This window comes from Triticum aestivum, chromosome 6B, assembly GCF_018294505.1.
Source record: "Triticum aestivum cultivar Chinese Spring chromosome 6B, IWGSC CS RefSeq v2.1, whole genome shotgun sequence".
NCBI lineage: Eukaryota > Viridiplantae > Streptophyta > Magnoliopsida > Poales > Poaceae > Triticum > Triticum aestivum.
Genome location: NC_057810.1, coordinates 721,507,754 through 721,529,424, shown reverse-complemented (window position 1 = coordinate 721,529,424; position 21,671 = coordinate 721,507,754). Strand labels below are relative to the sequence as shown.

General features: G+C 41.6%; 1 protein-coding gene across 2 annotated transcripts; it reads right to left on the bottom strand.

Annotated features, from left to right (window-relative positions):
- Positions 1 to 1,224: 1,224 nt before the first annotated feature.
- LOC123140019 (light-harvesting complex-like protein OHP1, chloroplastic) lies at positions 1,225 to 8,641 on the bottom strand. 2 transcript variants are annotated; one of them, XR_006469744.1, is made up of 5 exons: positions 8,333 to 8,641; positions 8,070 to 8,192; positions 7,824 to 7,945; positions 1,429 to 1,517; positions 1,225 to 1,299 (listed from the first exon to the last, which is right to left on the bottom strand). XR_006469744.1 is itself a non-coding variant. In XM_044559750.1 (3 exons), the coding sequence occupies exons 1-3, from the start codon at positions 8,468 to 8,470 to the stop codon at positions 7,877 to 7,879; spliced, it is 330 nt and encodes a 109-aa protein (XP_044415685.1). In that variant the 5' UTR covers positions 8,471 to 8,641; the 3' UTR covers positions 7,734 to 7,876. The 2 variants fall into 2 exon arrangements, 1 of the variants encoding a protein (XP_044415685.1); XM_044559750.1 differs by lacking the exons at positions 1,225 to 1,299; positions 1,429 to 1,517 and having other exon boundaries at positions 7,734 to 7,945.
- Positions 8,642 to 21,671: the final 13,030 nt, after the last annotated feature.

The following is a 21,671-nucleotide window of genomic DNA, read 5'->3' as shown; positions in this document are numbered from 1 at the left end:
ACTAAGGAAAACTGATAGAGGCAAAGGTGTCCCGTCTTTCGATGAGATGGTGGATTTCGCTTTGGTGGAAGTCGACTTTGACGATCCGACTACGAACGTGCGAGGACGTCGCGCCTTAGCAATCGCTAAACCAACTCCGAGAGGTTATTGACCACGCCGGAGCACGATCAACCTGACCACGAAGGTCTGTTTCCTGCGAGCAAACGAAGAACAAGCAAGAAACTAAGATTGCAATCTGGATATTGCGAATATAAGATGAAAGCTTTATTGATCAAGGTGGGGTTCTGTGACGCCTTTGTCTGGTCGTTGAACACAAACGAAGTACGCGAAGTTGCAGCTATGGCGAACTTTTAATCTAAACAAAACCCAAAGTCTAAATGATGCCCTAAGGGCTGTATATATGGAGGAAGAGGGGGGAATTTCGTGGCCCTTGGTGGAGGGGTCCGAAATCAACCCTATCTCTTGTTTCCCCACACATACGGACTCTAAAAATAGCCTATACTTATGTATTTCGAAATTACATGGGCCTGGCCCAATAATAAGGTGACGCAGCACCTAAAATAGCCTCGGGACGAAATTTATGAAGTGGCATCTTGTATATTTCGTCCAAGGCTTCATGCACCCATTATGGTGGCTTCAAAGTCCTGAAATCATCACTTGTAACTCCGTTCTTGTTCCCCTTGTGCATGCCATCATCTCCATGCTTGTTCTTGCTCCAATGTTCATCCTTCTCCAAGCTAGGCCCTTCATTTGTAAGCAAAACAAACGTATCCAATTTAGGCAGCATCATATTCTCATGAACATTAGAATCATTACCAAGAAACGAAAGTACCTGGTAATTTAGTTGGCGTGCACGAGCTCTAGTAATTGGTCCAGTATGTATAGCAGCAGGGGCTGTGGGTGTAACAATTGTATTGATGTCCTCATCAGTGTCAGTGAACTATAGGATCCGCCATGCCTGTTTAGCCAATAAAGCTAAATTGAAAAGTTCAAAATCGCTGAATCCCAAGCCTCCCATAAACTTTGGTTGCGTCATGTCATTCCAGGAAACCCACGCATGCTTCTGGTGACCATCCTTACTTCCCCACCAAAATTGACGTATGAGTTTATTCAGGTGCTCACAAAGTCCCCTTGGAAGTTTGAAACAGGACATAGAATAGACCGGCACCGCTTGAGCCACTAACTTGATCAAAACTTCCTTACACGCTGAAGAAAATATTTTTGCAATCCATCCTTTAACCTGGTTCCAAAGTCTATCCTTTAAATATTTGAAGGCTCCAGTTGCAGATGAGCCTACATCTGAGGGCATCCCCAAATACATGTCGTTTAGAGTTTCATTAGGCTCATGCAACAACCCCTTAATCTCTTCCTTAATATTAGCTGGGCAACCTTTACTGAAAAATATAGAAGACTTGCTAGCATTGATACCTGACCAGACGCCCCGCAATAAATATCCAACAGGTTTGACACTTCAGTCGCCCCCAAACCATTCGCTTTGAAAAACAGCAGACTATCATCTGCAAACAAAAGGTGGTTAATAGGAGGCACCGACGACGCTACTTGGATTCCACCCATCTGCGATGACTGAACTCTGGAGTTATGGAGGCACGAAAGGCCCTCTACTGCCAACAAAAATAGGTACGGGGAGATAGGATCTCCCTGACGAATACCTCATGAAGGTTTAAACTCATCCAATTTCTTTCCATTGAACAAAACTGCAAAAGAGACAGAGCTGACAAGGTTCATGACAATAGAGACCCACCTATCAGAGAATCCCAATTTGAGCATGATGGCCTTCAAAAAGTCCCACTCAACCCTATCGTATGCTTTCATCATATCAAGCTTCAAAGCACAATGACGATGCTTAACTGCCTTATTGTGTTTCATATAATGCAAACACTCATATGCCGCAATAATGTTATCTGTTATTAGACGTCCTGGGACAAAGGCGGACTATTCCGCTGAAATAATATCAGGAAGGACCACTTTAAGACGATTTGCAACCACCTTAGAAGCAATTTTATATAACACATTGCACAAACTGATTGGCCGAAACTGTGATAGGAGCAACGGATTTTTTACCTTCGGGATCAGGACCAACACCGTCCGGTTAATGCTTTCGGCGCTTTCTTGTCCCTCCACTATTTTCGGAACTACCTTTGTCACTTCCGAACCACAAACATCCCAGTGTTTTTGAAAGAAGTGCGCATGGAAGCCATCCAGACCAGGCGCTTTCGTCGGGAACATTTGGAACAAGGCAGTTTTCACGTCGTCCTCTCTATATGGCGCGTCCAGAAGGGCTTGCATGTCATTAGTGATTTTTCTAGGCATCATATGCATATCATATTTTATTGCATTTTTATTGATCCTAGAAATTCTAAGGAACTCAAGGACCCATGGAGAGAGTTGGGGGTTTCATTTATTTCATTTTTGGTTTTTCTCAAATATTGAAAAGAGGATCATTTTGGTTTTAATTACTTTTCCTCTTCAAAAATATTTCCAACATAAAATAAAAGAGAGGGGATAAAATGACTTCTCCAAAATAAAAGAAATATTGGAGGAAAAATGTTAAAATCAAATAATTTATTTTATTTGGATTTTATTGCTATTTTATTTGAATTAGAAAAATATGCATGTTTTCAAAATTGCAGTTTTAGACCAAAAAATGTTCATTCGTTCTAAATATTTTATTTTGACGGTAAAAATTGTTCTTGGCATTTTTAGATTTTGTTTTTATATTTTATTAGGATTTTCCTCTTCGGCGAAATTACTTTTTTAAAAAAAGGTCCTAGACAATTTTTAAACAGAAAACGTAATAACAATTTTTTTAAAAAAAGAGGCTTTCGGCCTCTCTCGCGCCTGGGCTGGCCCATCTAGATTGCCCCTTGAGCGAGTCGGTTGTTAGCGTCGATTTGAAAGATTGTGCAAAGTTAAAGTTGGGGCGGCCATTACAATGTTTCTAAAAAGTGTTGTCATGGGCGGAGGCACTCCTATTTCTCGCTTGAAGCGAGCACAGGGGTCAGTCCTCGCGTAAGGTAGGAGGCCAGATGGGCCGGCCCACTCGCGAGCGAGGCTACAGCCTGTCTTTCAGTTCTTTTACATTTTCTGGTTTCGTATTTTCTTATGTTTAAATTTGTTTATACAGTAAAATATTTAAATATATATTACAAAAAAGCTCAAAAAATTGTAAAATGTTGAATAACTATTTGAAAATTTTTGAGCAAGTATTTAAAAAATGTTGTCAAGCATACAAAAAAAATGTTGAACAGGTATTTGATAAAAATGTGGAACAAGTATTTAAAAAATATTAATGTAGCATTCAGAGAAATGTTGAACAAGTATTTGGAAAATGTTGCACAAGCATTAGAAAAATGTTGAACAAGTATTTGGAAATATTAATCACGCATTAAAAAAATTGAAAAAGGTTTTGAATAAATGTTGAAAAAGTTTTGAAGAATGTTAGTGAAGCATTCAAAAAATTTTGAATATGTATTTGAAAAATGTTCAACAAGGAGTTTTCAAAATGTTAATCAAACATTCAAAAAATGTTGATCAAGCATTTCAAAAATACAGAACAAGTATTTGAAAAATGTTGAACAAGTATTTAGAAAATGTTAATCAATCATTTTACAATTTTTTGAACAAGTATTTGTAAAATGTTAATCAAGTTGGAAAATGGTGAACATCTAATTAATTGTTTTTGAACAAGGTTGTAAAATAATGTTAATCAAGCATTTGAGAAATATTGAAAAAGTATTTGAAAAAAATTGAACAAGTATTTTAAAAATGTTGATCATGTATATAAAAACATAGAATAAGTGTTTCAAAAATGTTGATCAATTATTTTGAAAGTTATGAGCAAGTATTTGAAAAAATGTTGATCATGTATATAAGAATGTAGAATGAAAAACAAAAAGAAACAAAAAAACAAACAAAAAATGGAGAAGAAAAAAGAAACCCAAACAAAAATGGAGAAGAAAAAATAAAAATAAATGAAGTCCAAATAAAAAAAGAAACTAACGAAAATGAAAAAAAGGTTTGAAAAACAAGAAGGAAAAAAATCAAGGAAACAAAAGAAGGAAAATATGTAAAATCCGACTCTTTCCCTTCTAAAAAGTCATGCCTTACTTACTGTACGTGAACCTTAAGCTAGCGCAGTGGTTGGCCATGAAGTGTCCCAATCACGTACTGATTTTCAACTGGCGTTTTTTCAAAACATGCGCTATTGGGCTGGCCTCATAGTGAAGCGTTCGACGCGAGACGTAAACAGTATGATTGCTTAATGCATTGAAGACATAGAATATTTGCAAAATACATACGGCTCTGTATGCGACAGACCCGTTGACTAAATTTCTCTCACGAACAAAACATGATCATACCTTTGTACTCTTTGGGTGTTAATCACATAGCGATGTGAGCTAGACTATTGACTCTAGTAAACCCTTCGGGTGTTGGTCACATGACGATGTGAACTATTGGGTATTAATCACATACAGATGTGAATATTGGTGTTAAATCACATGGCGATTTGAACTAGATTATTGACTCTAGTGCAAGTGGGAGACTGAAGGAAATATGCCCTAGAGGCAATAATAAAGTTATTATTTATTTTCTTATTTCATGATAACTGTTTATTATTCATGCTAGAATTGTATTAACCGGAAACATAATACATGTGTGAATACATAGACAAACATAGTGTCACTAGTATGCCTCTACTTGACTAGCTCGTTTATCAAAGATGATTATGTTTCCTAGCCATGGACTAAAGAGTTGTCATTTGATTAATGAGATCACATCATTAGGAGAATGATGTGATTGACATGACCCATTCCGTTAGCCTAGCACTTGATCATTTAGTATGTTGCTATTGCTTTCTTCATGACTTATACATGTTCCTGTAACTATGAGATTATGCAACTTCCGTTTACCGGAGGAACACTTTGGGTGCTACCAAACGTCACAACGTAACTGGGTGATTATAAAGGAGTACTACAGGTGTCTCCGAAGGTACATGTTGAGTTGGCGTATTTCGAGATTAGGTTTTGTCACTCCGATTGTCGGAGAGGTATCTCTGGGGCCTCTCGGTAATACTCATCACCTAAGTCTTGCAAGCATTGTAACTAATGAGTTAGTTATAAGATGATGTGTTACAGAACGAGTAAAGAGACTTGCCGGTAACGAGATTGAACTAGGTATTGGATACCAACGATCGAATCTCGGGCAAGTAACATACCGGTGACAAAGGGAACAACGTATGTTGTTATGCGGTTTGACCGATAAAGATCGTCGTAGAATATGTAGGAACCAATATGGGCATCCAGGTTCCGCTATTGGTTATTGACCGAGAATAGTTCTAGGTCATGTCTACATAGTTCTCGAACCCGTAGGGTCCGCACGCTTAACGTTACGATGACAGTTATATTATGAGTTTATGAGTTTTGATGTACCGAAGGAGTTCGGAGTCCCGGATGAGATCGGGGACATGACGAGGAGTCTCGAAATGGTCGAGACGTAAAGATCGATATATTGGACGACTATATTCGGAGTTCGGAAAGGTTCCGAGTGATTCGGGTATTTTTCGGAGTACCGGGTAGTTACGGGAGAAGCAATGGGCCTTGATGGGCTTTAGTGGGAAGAAGAGAAAGGGCCAAGGGGCTGCTGCGCCCCCCCTCCCCTCTAGTCCGAATTGGACTAGGGAAAAGGGGGCCGGCCACCTTTCCTTCTCCTCCACTTCCTTCTCCCTTCCTCCCCTCTTGGTGGACTCCTACTAGGACTTGGAGTCCTAGTAGGACTCCACATCCTGGCCGCACCTATTGCCTTGGCCGGCCTCCTCCTCCTTCATCCTTTATATACTGAGGCAAGGGGCACCCCATGATAACACAAGTTGATCTACGGATCGTTCCTTAGCCATGTGCGGTGCCCCCCTCCACCATATTCCACCTCGGTCATATCGTCGTGGAGTTTAGGCGAAGCCCTGCGCCGGTAGAACATCATCATCGTCACCACTCCGTCGTGCTAACAGAACTCATCCCCGAAGCTTTGCTGGATCGGAGCCCAGGGATCGTCATCGAGCTGAACGTGTGCTCAAGTCGGAGGTGCCGTACGTTCGGTGCTTGGACCGGTCGGATCGTGAAGACGTACGACTACATCAACCGTGTTTTCATAACGCTTCCGCTTACGGTCTACGAGGGTACGTGGATGAACACTCTCCCCTCTCGTTGCTATGCCATCACCATGATCTTGCGTGTGCGTAGGAAATTTTTTGAAATTACTACGTTCCCCAACACTCCACACGTCCTAGTCGTGCGATCGGGTCTAGCAACATGCCAGTCGGCAGATCTAGCCATCTCGACACGCCCTAGTCGTGTGATCTGGTCTAGCAACCCGCCACTCGACGTTGTGACCAGCAGTGCGGATACCTCTAGACGAGATGCACTTGTATCGCTTCGGTGACCAGCTCGAGGGTACCGACAATCGGCTGCTCGAGGGAATCGACTGAAGGAGATGAGTCGGTTGGATGATGCGCTACTCCAACTCTACTTGGCGGCAAGGACAGTGTTTCTAGTTGTAAAGTTGTGATCTATACCCTAAGCATGTTCCTGGTTGTTCTGCTTTCGTAGGAAAATTGTCATTTCCAACCGTTGTATGCCATGTAGACTAACATCCACCACCACGACCACGCGAAGAATATAACTTATCTACCATTTTTTGGTTAATAAGTGTACAATAGGAAATTCTGACTGTCTTGAGAGTTCACATAAAACACTTGTTTCCTTATGAATAGGGCTTTTCATATGTTGTGGGTGCCCTTGGCTAGGGCAGAGAAAAAGCTTGTGGCTTGCAAGCTTAATGAGCACTCAATATGTCATCTCTTTAAGCTCGTCGCTCGTCTCTTAATAAACAAAGCCAATCACAAATGTTAGCTTGTTAAACTTAATGTGCTTAACGAATGAGATAATGAGTTTGCCAAGTAGCTTGTTAAGCGCGCTAGTAAAGCATAACACATATTCTTATCTTACGTGACATCCTTTTCATCGCACCTCAACTCATCTATTTAATCTTATGGATCCAACCTAGCTCGTAGAAGGGAACAATGTAGCACATCTCTCCTGTAGTCACCATCTTCGTTCACAAAAATCACACCCGCACTCTTATCTGGTAGGCCGTAAATCATTGTAGTCTGTTAACGAGCACTCATGAGTTTAATGAGCTTGGGCTTAAACAAAACCGAACATAGTTTTTTGCTAGTTAAGCTTAAAGAGCTTAATGGACCGAGCCTTAATGAGTACAAACTTAACGGGCCAAGCCTTAATGAGCTGAGTAGCTCGTCAATCCACGCCTACCCTTAGCAGCTGACTTAGCCATCCAAATTAAAGAAAACTAGTTCAACCAAAAGCCCGAGCCGAAAAGAGAGGGGCAAACATTATACTCATATGAAGAAATACTAGTTCAGAATATCATGGCACCAGAACCACATCATTACGATTTATAAGTCACACATACTTTTCAAAACATGGACAACTTCCGTTTTTCTTTTCAAAACAATGAACAACCTTCCATATTAACCATATGAACTACTCCCTCCGTTTCAAAATAGATGACCCAACTTTGTACTAAGGTTAGTATAAAGTTGGGTCATCTATTTTGGAACGGAGGGAGTATCACCCGTCTCAGCAGAATATTGTCGAGGGTTGAACATCACTCTCCCTATCATAGCGGTGACACGAGTGTAAAATGAAAAATAGCAAGTATAATGAAATGCTTAGAGCTCGTTTATATATTTACTATGATGCATAGCATTGCCATTGGTGGCTACAAACCTTTTCATGTGGCTCTTAGTATCAATATCCCATAGGCAAGGAGGGAGAGCAGACTACAAAGGAATATCGAGGCCTTTCCCCACTTCGAAACCGATTATCTCAAGAACACCTTTGTTCAATATCTGGAAGGAAGAAAAAAAAAGCAGAGCCCCAAAACGCATCAATAATCACAAATGCATATATACAATGAAGCAAATCGAATTATGACAGTGCTTTCGCGATTGAACGATTGGTAGATTTTCTTACCAGCTCCACGATGAAGGTCCCGATGAGGCCCATCATGCAGGCCCTGGAGTTCCACACCTCCGCGGTCTTGGTGAACCCCAGGAACGGCTCACTCAGCTTGGGTTGCGCCTTTGGCACCTGGACCTGTCATGAACACTAAAGTTTCAGTAAACTAACTTGTGTCTGAACTCTACACACCAATCAAGCACAAAAGATGTTAAGATCTCGGAGAACCGTCTCTTATAATAATCTAATGAAACGAAGGAAGCCATGCAGGAACTTACTCCGGCAGGAAGCTTGGCTGCCTGAACCCTGAAAGCCGCCGCTCTCGGTGAGCGGTTAGCGCTGGCAGCATTCCTCTGTCCGCCGAAGGGTTGGACTGCCAGGAGAGACGGCGCATGAAGCATGGAGGCCACGGCCATTGCTGCACACTGATTAACCACGGCACTACGGAGAGTTTGGTAAGGGGGAGGAAGAAGAGCAGGCTGGGGCTGCGATGCAACGGCTGAGGTAGAGAAAGGACACGAGAGTGGACTGGCGAACGAGCGGTCGAGAGGCTGGCTGGCTGGCTGGCTTGGTTGCGGAGCACAACCTTATCCGGCGCGGTGTCCGGCAATAAGTGGACGTGCTCACGTACACGTACGGTGGTGGGCCGGGAGCATGTGTGCACTGCCACTGGGCAGCTGCGTGGCTCAAATGTTACGCGTGAGGTCTCAGCATCTCAAGAGACGAAAAGCATCAACGCGCTCCGGCGGGCAGGCGTCGAACTTTTGGATCAGACGACCCTCCCATGACGCTGCAGGTGATCTAATCCTTTCTAGCCACCGGACGGTGCCGTTTCAAGTAGGGTTTTTTTGGGGTCGGAATTTTCGATAACCGACAGCATACCGAAAACTTCAGTGATACCCGAGAAAATTTGACACCGTCTGAAATTTTAAAATTTTAAATTTGAACAACCAAAACAGGGTCTAATAGAGCTGGTTTGCGTATATTTTATTTTATAAGCCTAAAACATAATTTAGAGATGATAATAAAAGTGTGATGGTTATGTGTTAGTTATACCTTTAGTAACTCAACTTTACTTAATACATGGTGAGAGATATTGTTGCCAAGGGATCATATTTTACTTAACGGAAGGACAACAATGTTTTTTCTTTAGTTTCTCTCTTCTCACCTTAGCATTTATTCTACATAGTCATTCTACAGTAGCATCATTGCACACGTCATAAGCACTCTGCCTCCCATATAAAAAGTACTCCTCTAGACCTCTTTTCTGTTATGGACTTTGGATGGCCGTTTGGGCTCTTGGGAGCATATGCTCCCTAATAAACAATAAATTTTTTTAAAAATAGTAACTAAATTTCAAAAATCCTGAGTTTTTTTTAGATGTTCATGCCAGTGTAGCAAGCGTGCTTGATAATTTTCATGCGAAACGGGATAGTAATGTGTCGTCAGTGAAAAGAACAAAAATAAGTGTAACATTTGGAGGTAACGTTTGGCATTAGACTTGTTTTTTTTTGGCACAGGTCAAATTTCTTAGGCATTCCCCCAAAACATTGCAAGTAGGACATGAGTGCGCGAAAATGAACACATCTAAAAACAAATCAATTCTTTTTGCCATTTGCAAAAAAAACTTTTTTGGTGCACAGGAGCATATGCTCCCAAGAGCCAAATTGGATTTCCTATGTATATCCAGCTTGCTATAATATTCATATATATTAATTATAAACATATTATTTAAATGTATGTTTTGACAAAGATCCAAAAATAATGTGAAGATTCTATTGTTTTTGGTTGGATCTCACGAGTGATGGGCTGATGCTTGTGGACAAGCTTGCCCGCATGGCATGTGAAGGGGAGTAGTGCATGCCGGGCTCATCAGCTAGGGATTGACAGCTTGCATCTTCGTCTGTGTAGTCGTCGGCTCGGGGTGGACCCCATGAATCTTGGTTGGATCTCAGGAGTGAGTAGCAGGGACGGCCTGGGCATGGGTAGTGGGATGCGAGGATCGTGAAGACAGTGCTCCCACTGACCACCTTTGGACATGCATGGTGATCCCCGTGGAAACCTGATAAGCACATGTTTGGCCACGGTGTGGCCAAAGACGTAGGCGGTGAAGGTGGCGGCGGAGGTGGCACTAGAGCATGGGGAGCCGATTTTGCCTAAGGCGGTTGGTCCGGGTAGGGACGTAGCTCAAGTGAGGAAAGGGGGGCACTGAACCAGAGATGGAATTTGAACCGAAACTCATGATCTAAATGAGTAGCTCATGACTTGGCTCGACTTGACTTGAACTCGATGATTAACGAGTCGAGACAAGTTTTAATTTGAGCTCGTTGTGTTAACGAGTCTAGCCGAGCTAACTCGTTATTTTAACAAGCTCTAACAAGTTGAATCGAGCCAATTCGGCTCGACTTGAATTCCAACCCTACATTGGACCCATGCACTCCAGCCGCCGTAGTGGTGGCTGTCATGGCTGGGAAACATTATATTTTGTTCATCTTATTTTTTGATTGACCACGATTAAGAGACGGAGAGATGTGGGTGGGGGTTGAGTGATATTATTTTTGCGCATGGTTCCACTCCTATTTTCAGTTCCGTATCTCAGAAAATGAGAAATATGGGGTGCCTTTTGCACCAATCTCAAAGCATATTTGCAAGGTGGACTTTTGACCGGTACATAGCTGCACCGTTTGAATTACTTGTTCCGATTGCGCCAAGTAAGGAACCTATGCCGTCACATCACTTGGGTAACAATACATCGACGTACGCACGCGATCGGCTGGCTGATAGGGATCATTTTCCAGTAGAAAATCGTTAGACTAGATTTGGAAAGTTACCACCCTGAGCAAGCTACCGGCACCTTACGCGACGAAGCTGGAAAATAGATCCTGTGGGGCCAGCTCTAGAGCGATGTTGCCATTTTCAAAAATCGATGGTGCCAGTTTTCTTGTTGTTTTTGCGACACCAGTGGCTATATATATTGCAGCTTACGTACATATTGCTAGAAGTCATGACATTGTCTAATGTGGAATTATTTCCCGGCTTCTCTTCACGTTTTCCTTTTACAGATTAAAGAAGGTGTGGTCACCGGTAAGTCTTCACACTCCACATAGATGCACATAGATATATGCATCGTATCATCAAGCCAGCAGCCGGTGAATCCACGATGACATGGACGATGAGCGGACACTCCATTGAATTGAATTGAATTGACATTTAATTACTAACATAGTATACGACAGATGGAAGCAACGAATAATTTAGGAATCTAATAAGCAGCTGACGTATGGTACGTGCACATGGCAAATCGAACGTTTCCGATGTTAAATTTAGTGACGCGAGGATGACAATTTTATGCTTCAGTCTATTTTTGACAAAAAACTCCCATATGTGTCAACTAACTTGTCATCCTTGCGTCATTAGAATTGCCATAAAAAAGTTCAATTTGCCACGTGTGTGTACCTAACGTCAGGTACTTATCGTTTCCGATAATTTTTGGACTAGAAGCAATCAAAGAAGATTTTGTAGGATCGTGAAGAAAACATTTATTATTCTAGTCAAGTATGAAACGCTGTAAAATTAAAATACCACAAGGACAAGCTATGACGAGAGCCAGAAGGGGTAATGGTTTAGTGTTTTTTGTTTATATAAATATACAATGCTTCCATACCTTGCATGCTTAAAGAAAATTGAGTTCAATTCACCAAACCAATTATTATGTCTATCAGCGGCTTCGGGGATAGGCCCTGGGGCCATGGAGAAGTGCTACGACGGTGTCCCATCTGCCCACGAGGACTTGGAATCCCGGAGGGGAAGAGGCTGTAGTGCAGGGGATTTGCGTGGTGCTCGGGTTAGGGAGTTGGGAGCCTCAATGACGCGCGATGACATTCTCCGAGGCGACTTTCCGGTTCTTTCCTCCCCCTCTTTTATTTTCCGATGGGATGCGCATGCTCCCTTTGGACCTTGACCATGTGTGAAGCACGCCTCGGTCGTACCAGGCCTCACCCATTGACGATGAGAAACGTGTGCAACATTATCGATACACAACAGTGGTTACCTCCTATCTCTATTCCTCGTGTCACGACTGATCTGAGGGTTTAGAGTTTAGAGTTTGGGTAGGGATGGAAGTCAACTGGCCACCCCCAAGGTATAGAAGGAGTGGTGAGAGGATGAAATAGGAGGGAAGAAAACTAGACAGAGAGAGCTGGCTGCAACAATTGTAAGGAGCAAGCTCTTCCTCTCTCAATATACAAAGAAAAGATACACACAGCAGGACTAGGGTGTCGCACCATCATGCATGCCCGAACCTGGATAAATCAAGCTCATGGTGACTCATTCGTCGAGAATCTCTTTCTAAAGGAGTAAATAAAAAGAATAAGAAAAAAATACTGAAATTCTTAATTTACAAATATACACTGATTACAAGACGCGGCGACGATGGCGTGAGGACGTTTATGCCTCTTTAAAGGCGTTGTTGTCGAAGTTCACTTAGTCGTAGGTGTTAATTTCACTTAGCCACAGGTTAACAGCAAAACACAACCACAGTGGTAGAAAACAAGATTGCATAGTTCGTCCACATAATCTAGCTCCATAGATAACCTCGTAAAATTGTTCCAAGCGGCTGCACCCAAAGGCCATAAGCCCATGCCCGTCCACCCGTGAAGTGATGACTACATGCGGGTTGACATTCTAGCTCCATAGAAAACCTGACAGATTTTAGGAACTGATGATTCGTTAGAAACACAATAACTCTTGCATCCAAATGTTCCAGAGATGACACAAACTCACTCGTGAAGTTAGCCCTTCAGATTATTGTGAAGACCATCCAATCAATTACCAAATAAATTTGACATACTTATTGGTGATAATAAATTTAAAGAAAGTGAATTGTGCCCTCAAATCAAGTAGTGAACGGACATGACATGAATAAATGATGAATTATTTCCTCGTGATCACAAAAACAACATGTGTTATCTTGTCAATTGTGTTTTACAAGATTATCGTTGGTAACAACTACCTCCCTCTATAGAAGAACCACATGAAAACTTGATTTTAGGATGGACTTTTTCTTTTCAGATATGCTTCCTGCGAAAAATAGGCCCAAAATTCTTAATATATGCATACACATACTTCACAATGAAAACACCATTAGTAGTTAACCTCCATCAAAACATATCTACATCTGGGTTAGACTGTCGACATGAAACTACTAACTAAATGGATCTGCTTAGTACATTTGTCACAAAGTAAAGCTCTACGGAATTGAATGCTAAATGGGCTAGCTTCCCGTTCAGAGGCCACCGAGACCTCCTTCCTAACCACAATATTATAAAGGGTCAACTATCGAAGGGCATGGAACATCACCCAATCATGTATCTTCCCCAAAACTCATCGATTGGTCCTCACAAACCTGAACATGATTTTGGGGTCTGGTATTCAAAGGCTAATGTAGCGTCACCCAAACAAGGTATCTTCCCAGAATCGCAATATATAACAAGTTTAGGGAGTGATTGTTTTGTGTTGCTTTTGCCATTTCCAACAAATCTCATATCATCTTTTTTTTTATTTTTTTATCTTTTTAAAGGAGGAAGACCCCCCGGCCTCTGCATCTAGGCGATGCGTGCATCCACTTTATTAATTATTCACAAAAGAGCTTACTGTTGTATATCTCATATCATGTGGGCATGATTTTGGTCTTATCCATTAACCTTTTTGGATATAACTCCATCCCTTTCAACCGCATCAAGCGTGGCATGGCTTTCCTAATCCAATATTAGTTGACTATACTACGGTACATTACTTGTTTTCTCTATCTTTGTCATCAAGTGGCACGAATATTCTAATCCAAGGTTATTTGGCTGATACTATGATACATTATTAGCATAAATCAATCCTACATTTTGTTCCTTTCTCATGTGCAATAATAGGGACAGGCACCCCAGGAGGTCCTCGCCTTCTTTCTCTTGGAGTAGCTACTTAACCATCCGTTTTTGGAGCACCACATAGAAAATACACCTTCCTTTCTCCATCTTATCACGAAGGTTGCGAGATGGAGGGGATATTTTCTGCGACTTTCGGTGAACTTATTAGCAGATGCATATCCTTTCTGATCAACAAATACTCCACAAAAATATCCTTGTCCAAGGGGGAGATTCTACAGCAACTAGACCGGATGTTGCTCCGGGTTCTTCTTATCACCGTGGAAGAGGCCGAGGGGAGGAGCATCACGAACCAGGCAATGCTTCGCCAACTCAACATGCTGAGACAAGATATGTGCAGAGGCTATTACTTGCTTGACAAATTCAGGTACCTTGCTCCTTTTCTCTTCTCTTTGTTTTGTAATAAGTTGGTTATCTGCATCCTGATATCTAGACTAACTCTTGGTATCGTGTTGTTCCCTGCTATTGGTATCTTCTTCATAGTAACATATTACTCTTTATCTAAACAAAAAGGTACCTTGCACATGAAGAAGGGAAGGCCAAAGATCTGGAAGCGAGCCACCACTCCTTTGCCCTATGTATATCCAATCCAGGCAAGCGTGCTTCCCTGTCTGCTAGCAGCACACATGGCGAAAAGGAGTTAAGAAAGATGCTTGAGACTATCGAAAACGTTGTCACTAGTATGCATGAGTTTGTTGCTTTTCTCAATAACTACCCTCCAATTTGTCGTCGTCAACCATACAACATGCACCTGGTGATGGAAACATGCATGTTTGGTCGCCAAGTAGAAGTGCAGCGAATCATCAGTTTCTTATTGCGGCATGAGCCTCCTGGTGAACACAGTCTGGGTGTGGGTGTCCTGCCAATTGTTGGCCCTGGAAAAGTTGGCAAGAGCACACTTGTTGAGCATGTTTGCTGCGACGTAAGGGTGCGTGATCACTTTACTCAAATTGTGCTAGTTTGTGAAAACAAATTTATTCAAGGAGAGCTCCGCACCCTGAGAGATGGAGGCATAATTAAGCATCAAAATCAAAATGGTATTCCGAGTGAAGAAAAAATAATTGTTGTGATTGAGTTGAATGGGGAAGTTGATGAGGGGGTGTGGAGAAAGCTTTACTCTGCTTCTACAAGCTTCATTCCAAGAGGCAGTAAAATTATAATCACGAGTCGAGCGGAGAACATCACAAGATTTGGAAATACACAAGCTCTCTGGTTAAACTTTTTGCCTCGAGAAGAGAGCTGGTACTTCTTCAAGGTGCTCGTGTTTGGAAGCGCAGATCCCGAAGATCACCCAAAGCTAGCATCCATAGCAATGGAGATATTCGAGGGGTACTTTGGTCTAGAAATGTTTAATGACTACACTGGTCCTTTCACAAATCCAAAACTTATTCTGGGTTTCTAAGGGCCAATATTAACATACAACACTGGCGAAGGGTTCTTACATGTGTTAGGGGGACTAGGCAGAGAAATGCAGTTCAATTTACTACAAATTCAAGCGGTACTAGGGCGGAGAACCAATATCTTTATGTTCAACGAATATCTAAACTCAGTCAGGTTTGTGTGGTTAGTCGTGTTCGAGTACAGCTTGCTCAAGAAGACATTCCCAAAATCACCATGGATCAAGTCCTTTATGGAAGTGCAACACCAGAAGGAAGATTTGACGCTGTAGTATGGAAATCTCACTTGCCACCAAATTACACTTACGTAACTAGCTGCGCGATTCGTGAATCAAAATTGGCTAAACGGAGCAAGAGTTGCCAGAAGAGGAAGAGTTTGTGTTGACCTTTCTAGATCTAGTGATAAAAATGTGTTGTACCATAATGTAATGAAATTGCTGCAGCATTTAGATGTACTCCATCTTGGTTTTTTCGGAAATCGGGATCGCTGTGTAAATAATTCTGAAGTGAACTATTATTTCTTCCCTGTTCAACAATGTGTTGCATGTTCTGAAGAAATAATTCTCTTGTAAATAGTATATAGCAGGAGTTGATAGCACTACTTGGTACTTACATGTAGAGAAAGAGAAACCATGATGATTAACTCTAGAGAAAAAGGACACCCAGGTGTGGATAAAGAAGATACTATTTGCTTGTATTCCCTCTGGGTGTCCAGTTTGTGCAAAACTAAGACCAGCATATCCATGCGAAAGGGCAATGGAAAAAGAGGTGATCCCTAGTTTCCAACACCTGCCGGTTACACAAAACACAAGAGTAATCATAAATAATAGAAGTTCTTTCTCTGAAGTAGTATTTCTTCTCTGTTGAAGGATGTGTTGCATGTTCTGAAGAACTAACCATTTTCAAATAATTTACACCAGGAGTTGATACAACCACTTATAGTAATTACATCTATAACTAAGGAGGACCACCAATTAGCGAGTTCAGAGAAGGATTGAACAAGAGGCGAGAAGAAGAAGAACAGAACAACACGAGGAACATAAGGTGAGAGCAACTAATTGAGAAGTACTCCTTCGGAAGCCCCTGCAATGGTCACTTGAGGTGGGCTTGGAGCGCGTCACTTTTCGCGCTCTCGGCCGCCGCTACATGTCGCACTCTGGGCGCTCCCTTCGGAATTCTTTTTTTTTCTGTATGTGTTTTCGACTTTTTCCTGTTTTCGACGGCTTTTCTAAGCTTTTGGACAAAAAAATAAAAAAATACACAAAAACATTTTTTTTTCTTCCTTTTGTGAGAGACACATATTTAGTTCCCGTGTAGGCATGGATTTATTTCTGCGAAAGGCACGGTAGTGCCTAGTTCCTCTCAGAAAGTTGAAAAAAAATGCAAAAAACATTCTTTTGTGAGAGGCACGGATTTACTTCCACGAGAGACTCGGCCATGCTTTCCGAAAAAGAAAAAATGCGTTTCTTTTTCCTTTCGCAAGAGGCACAGATTTACTTCTCGTGGAGGTATGGATTTGTTTCCGCGAGAGGCACGGTCGTGCCTCTCGGAAATGAAAAAAAATGCATTTTTTTCTTCCGCGAGAGGCACAGATTTATTTCTCGTGGAGGCACGCATTGCTTCCGCGATAGGCACAAATATACTTCTTGTGGAGGTAAGGCTTTGTCTCTGCAAGATAAAAGACGGGTTTTCTTTTCTTTCTTTCCTTCCACGAGAGCCACGGTTGTGCCTCTCGAAAAGAGAAAACACGTTTTTTTCCTTTTTAAGAGAGGCATAGATTTACTTCTCGTGCCTCGTGCAGGCACGGACTTGCTTCAGTAAGAGGCATAGTCGTGCCTCTCGAAAAGAGAAAAACATATATTATTTTTTCTTTCGTGAGAAGCATAGCTTTACTTTTCGTGGAGGCACGGATTTTCTTCTGTAAGAGGCACGAAGGTCGTGCCTATCGGAAAGGAAAAAATGTGTTTTTTCGCGAGAGGCACATACTTATTTCTCATGGAGGCACGAATTTGCTTTTGCGAGAGGCGTGGCCGTGCCTCTCGAAAAGAGAAAAAAACCATATTTTTTTTTCTTTCGTGAGAAGCACAAATTTACTTCTCGTGGAGGCACAGATTAGTCATGCCTATACCTGGCCAAACCTCGGGCCGGGTCGGGCTTCGGGCCGGGCCTAGCCAAGCCCGACACAAAAAACTCAGGCCTGGGCCCGGCCCGGCCCGACCATCAGGCCTGTCTTTCTGGGCCGGAGCCTAGCCCGAACACGTAAAAGCCCGTCGGGCTTCGGGCCAGCCCGGCACGACCTTCAGGAAAATGCAAAAATGACGGGCCTGGGCCCGGCCCGGCCTTCGGGCTCAAAAACTAGGCCCGAGCCCGGCCCGGGAGCAGCGTCGGGCCAGGCCACCAATGTTTTCTACTGTTGGTTTTTTCTGGGGGTTGAGCCGGGTTGTTGAGCCGACCCAGTTTTGAGTTTTTTCTGGGGTGTCGTTGTTGCTTTCTACTGTTGGTTTTTCTTTTGTTTTTTTCTTCTGTGGCTTTTCTTCTGGTTTTTTTGGTTCGCCAGGTGAAGTTGGTTTAATATTCACTTTTTTACCTCGCACTCTACGTGTTCGATGAAATGCCCGAGCTGGTTTTTTTCTTTCGATTGTTACTTCTAGGCCACCAATGGATTCATCGTGGAATGATGGCAATGGAGACGATGATCTTAATGAATTCATATTCAAGGATTTAATCGCATCGTCGGATTCGGCGATGAGGATGCCGAAATGATGATGATAATGATGATGATGAGCATCCAAGAGGAGTTCGAGAAAGCAGAGGAGCATGTCCTAAACTTCAAGGGTTCCATCAAGGGCCATAGAGTTATTCCGCGTAATAGGGTTGCTGGTGCACACCTTCTGTACAAGGACTACTTCACAGTGGTCCCAACATTCCATGAAACTTTCTTTCGTCATTGCTACCGGACTTTACAACAGGGGGTACTACCTTGCTGATGGTATCTATTCTCGGTGGGTGGTGTTTGTGAAGACCATATCTGATCCCTAAGGCAACAAACAAACCCGTTTTGCAACAATGCAAGAGGCGATTAGGAAGGATGTGGAGAGGGCTTTTGGAGTGCTCCAAGCTCGTTGGGGTATTCTTCATGGAGCTGCGATGATGTGGGAACCGGAGACACTTTGGCAAGTCATGACATGTTGTGTAATCTTGCACAATATGATTATCGATGATGAGGGTGAAGGGGCAACGTGCGCGCATGATTTCAAGAATCCTGATGTTCAGGTCCACCTTCTGGAACAAGTAGAAAATATTGCCAACTTTCTGAAGATGCATCGACAACTGCAAGATCAACAAATGCATATGCCACTTCTGGATGATCTTGTCGATTATACGTGGACGCACACTAGAAATCAGTAAACTTGCTTGGAGGAAGAGACAACGGAATTCGACTCGTGGGGAAAGCAGTTGATGCACACGAGTTGGCGGAGGTTGGCCACATATCAGGGGCGGGCCTAGGTGAAGCTGGGCGTGAAGAAGACGGCGCCGTGAGCCCTCCATGCAAGGGTCCCAAACTTACCAAGCATTGTCTCATAATGAAGTGTATGCAACTGCCTGTCAGTGTTTAGTTGTGTTCGTGAGTTAATTATTTGTTTATTTTAGTGATGAACTAGTACATATGCCCGTGCGTTGCAACGGAAGAAAAGATAGTGTGCATTTAAATTTAGTGAGAATTATATGTGCAAGCAAAAAAAATGTGTGCACGCCGAAAAGGAACATCTAGATTCTGGGTTTTGCCGGTGTGAAGTAACCAATCCGTAATTTTTTTTTGTTCATTGATCAAGGGGAATTAAGGGTTTTGTTAGGTCATCACATGCGAGAGAAGGCTCACGAATTAGTCGATCTATTTTTTCATTCATTTGAGGGGATTTTAAGATATAAAGTTCCATAATATGGAAGTGAGGTCTTCTCTTTTCCATGTACAAGCCACCAATATAGTACAATTGGAGTTAATTCTGCTCCGCTATTTTTTCGTTAATTGATCAAGACGATTTAAGTTTTGAAGTTCCTAATATGGAAGTGATCCGAGTCTACTCTTTTTCATGCATGTAGCTCACAGTCCTTTTATAGCTAGCTCACATAGAAATCCATCCATCTAGCTCACATATTGGAGTTATTTTTTCTTAAAGAAATTCAAGGTCCTTTTCCAGCTAGCTCACGTGCCAATCTATCCATCCTTCGTCCAATTTAATTCATGCATCATTTATCTAGCTTACTGCATGCAGTTTCACACATGTATATAAATTGATACGACTATATGTAAAGGAGCAATGTGGGACTATTTAAAAAAGTTTGCCATATTTTCCAGGTAGTTAGGTCGGCTAAGTTGTGTGGGTTGTGAAAGGCACCAGCATCGAAACAGCCTGTATTTTTCTAAGGCACGAGTAAAATCCAAAAAAATAAGACAAGTTCAAGGATCAAACTCACGATCTGAAAGACCTGACCAAGAGCTGCCAGCCACTCGAACAAACACATCCTACTAACTAATTACCAGTGTAAAAATTGAAGAACATACTACAACGTCATATTCAAAACCTTTTTTTATATTTTTTGAACTTTTCAAAAAATAATTATTATTATGAATATCCAAATATTCATAGGAACATGTACAATTTTTGAAATCCCGAACATTTTAAAAAAGTGGGAATAGTTTTTTGAAAATGCCGTACATTTTTGGACAAACATGAACAAAAGTTGAAATGGGAACATTTTTTAAAACTCACAAACATATTGAACCTTATATAAAAACATGTACATTTTTTGAATTTGTGAACAATTTTTTAAACCAGAACATGTTTTAAGCACTCAGATTTTTTTTAGAAAATGTGTATTTTTCGACGTGAACATTATTTTAAATTTGTGAACATTTCACCAATTAAAGAATATCGAATTTGGAGCATTATTGAAAATGCAATCTTTTTTTAAATCTCAAAAAAAATGAAAAACACAAATATTTTTTGAAAAGATGGGATTTTTTCACTTTAAAAACTTCAGGGTCCTTTCCCAGATAGCTCACATACCAAAAATATTACAGCATATTACTAAATGTAATTTCACGCACATATATAAATTGGTACGACTATATGTAAAGGAGCAATGTGGGACTATTTAAAATAGTTTTCCTTAATTTTTGAATAATTTACCAAAACAAGAATATTTTACGAATTTGGAACATTTTGAAAATGCATCTTCTTGAAAATCTTGATTTTTCTTGGAAAACACAAACATGTTTTGAAAAAATGATATTTTTCTTTGAATTTTGAATAACTTTTAGAATGAGAAAAAAATTAAAGATCCACACACTTTCTAAATGGGGACAAAATTTTGGAATTCTGAAGATTTTTGAAAAATTTAAACACAAACTAAAATTCTGAAAGTTTTTTACAATTTTTAATATATGAAAAAGAAAAAAAAATTGGAAGGTAAAAAAGAAACTGGAAAGAAAAAGATGAACGAATAAAAAAGGACAAATAGAAATAGAAAACAAAAAAAGAAGGAAACGGGCCGGCCCAATCTTGGGCGCCCTCTGCAAGTTGCAACTATCTGGTGTCACGTGCGGCAAATAGTTTTTCCCAGTTTTTTTTTAGAAACATAGGGTTTCTCAGTTGTGTGGGCTGGAAAATAAGTGGGCTGACTTCGCTTGGCCACAATGCACGTGGCGCACTTACGAAATTTAGGAAAAACCGTTTTTCCTTTTCTAGAAGATTTGATATCACCTTGGATAAAAAAATCAGCGGTGAACGGATGAAAAAACCTGGTCGATTTGACTATAGCGGAGGGAGAACGAAGCTGTATGGACCAGTCTAACCAGGTGGCGGCAGCCTCTCTCCCCAACAGTCTATAGAGGTGGTGCAGATGGCGGGACGCGGGAGTGGCGGCATGGGTTGGTGGTCAGTACCACATGGAGCGGCGAGGGAGAAGCGACATCGCCATGCCATGGCGCCAAGCAAGGGTTGAGCCGGAGGGGCGCCGACGCCCTATAGGGTTTGTCCGTGGATAAAATCGAGAGAAATGCTCCTAAAATGGCTGAAACCCTACTAAAGAGGGGGTTTCTCCCTTTTTTTAATTCGACCCTCGAGCTTGTTCGCATGAAAATGAGTTGATTGAGGGGCTTTTCTGTAAACAACATCGAACCGACCAGTTTTCTGTGAATTACCTGGTTCATCGGTTTTTTGAGAAACCGTCCGTTTCTACTTGTTTTTTTTAGTTTGATTGCTCGATTGATCCGCTGCACTTAA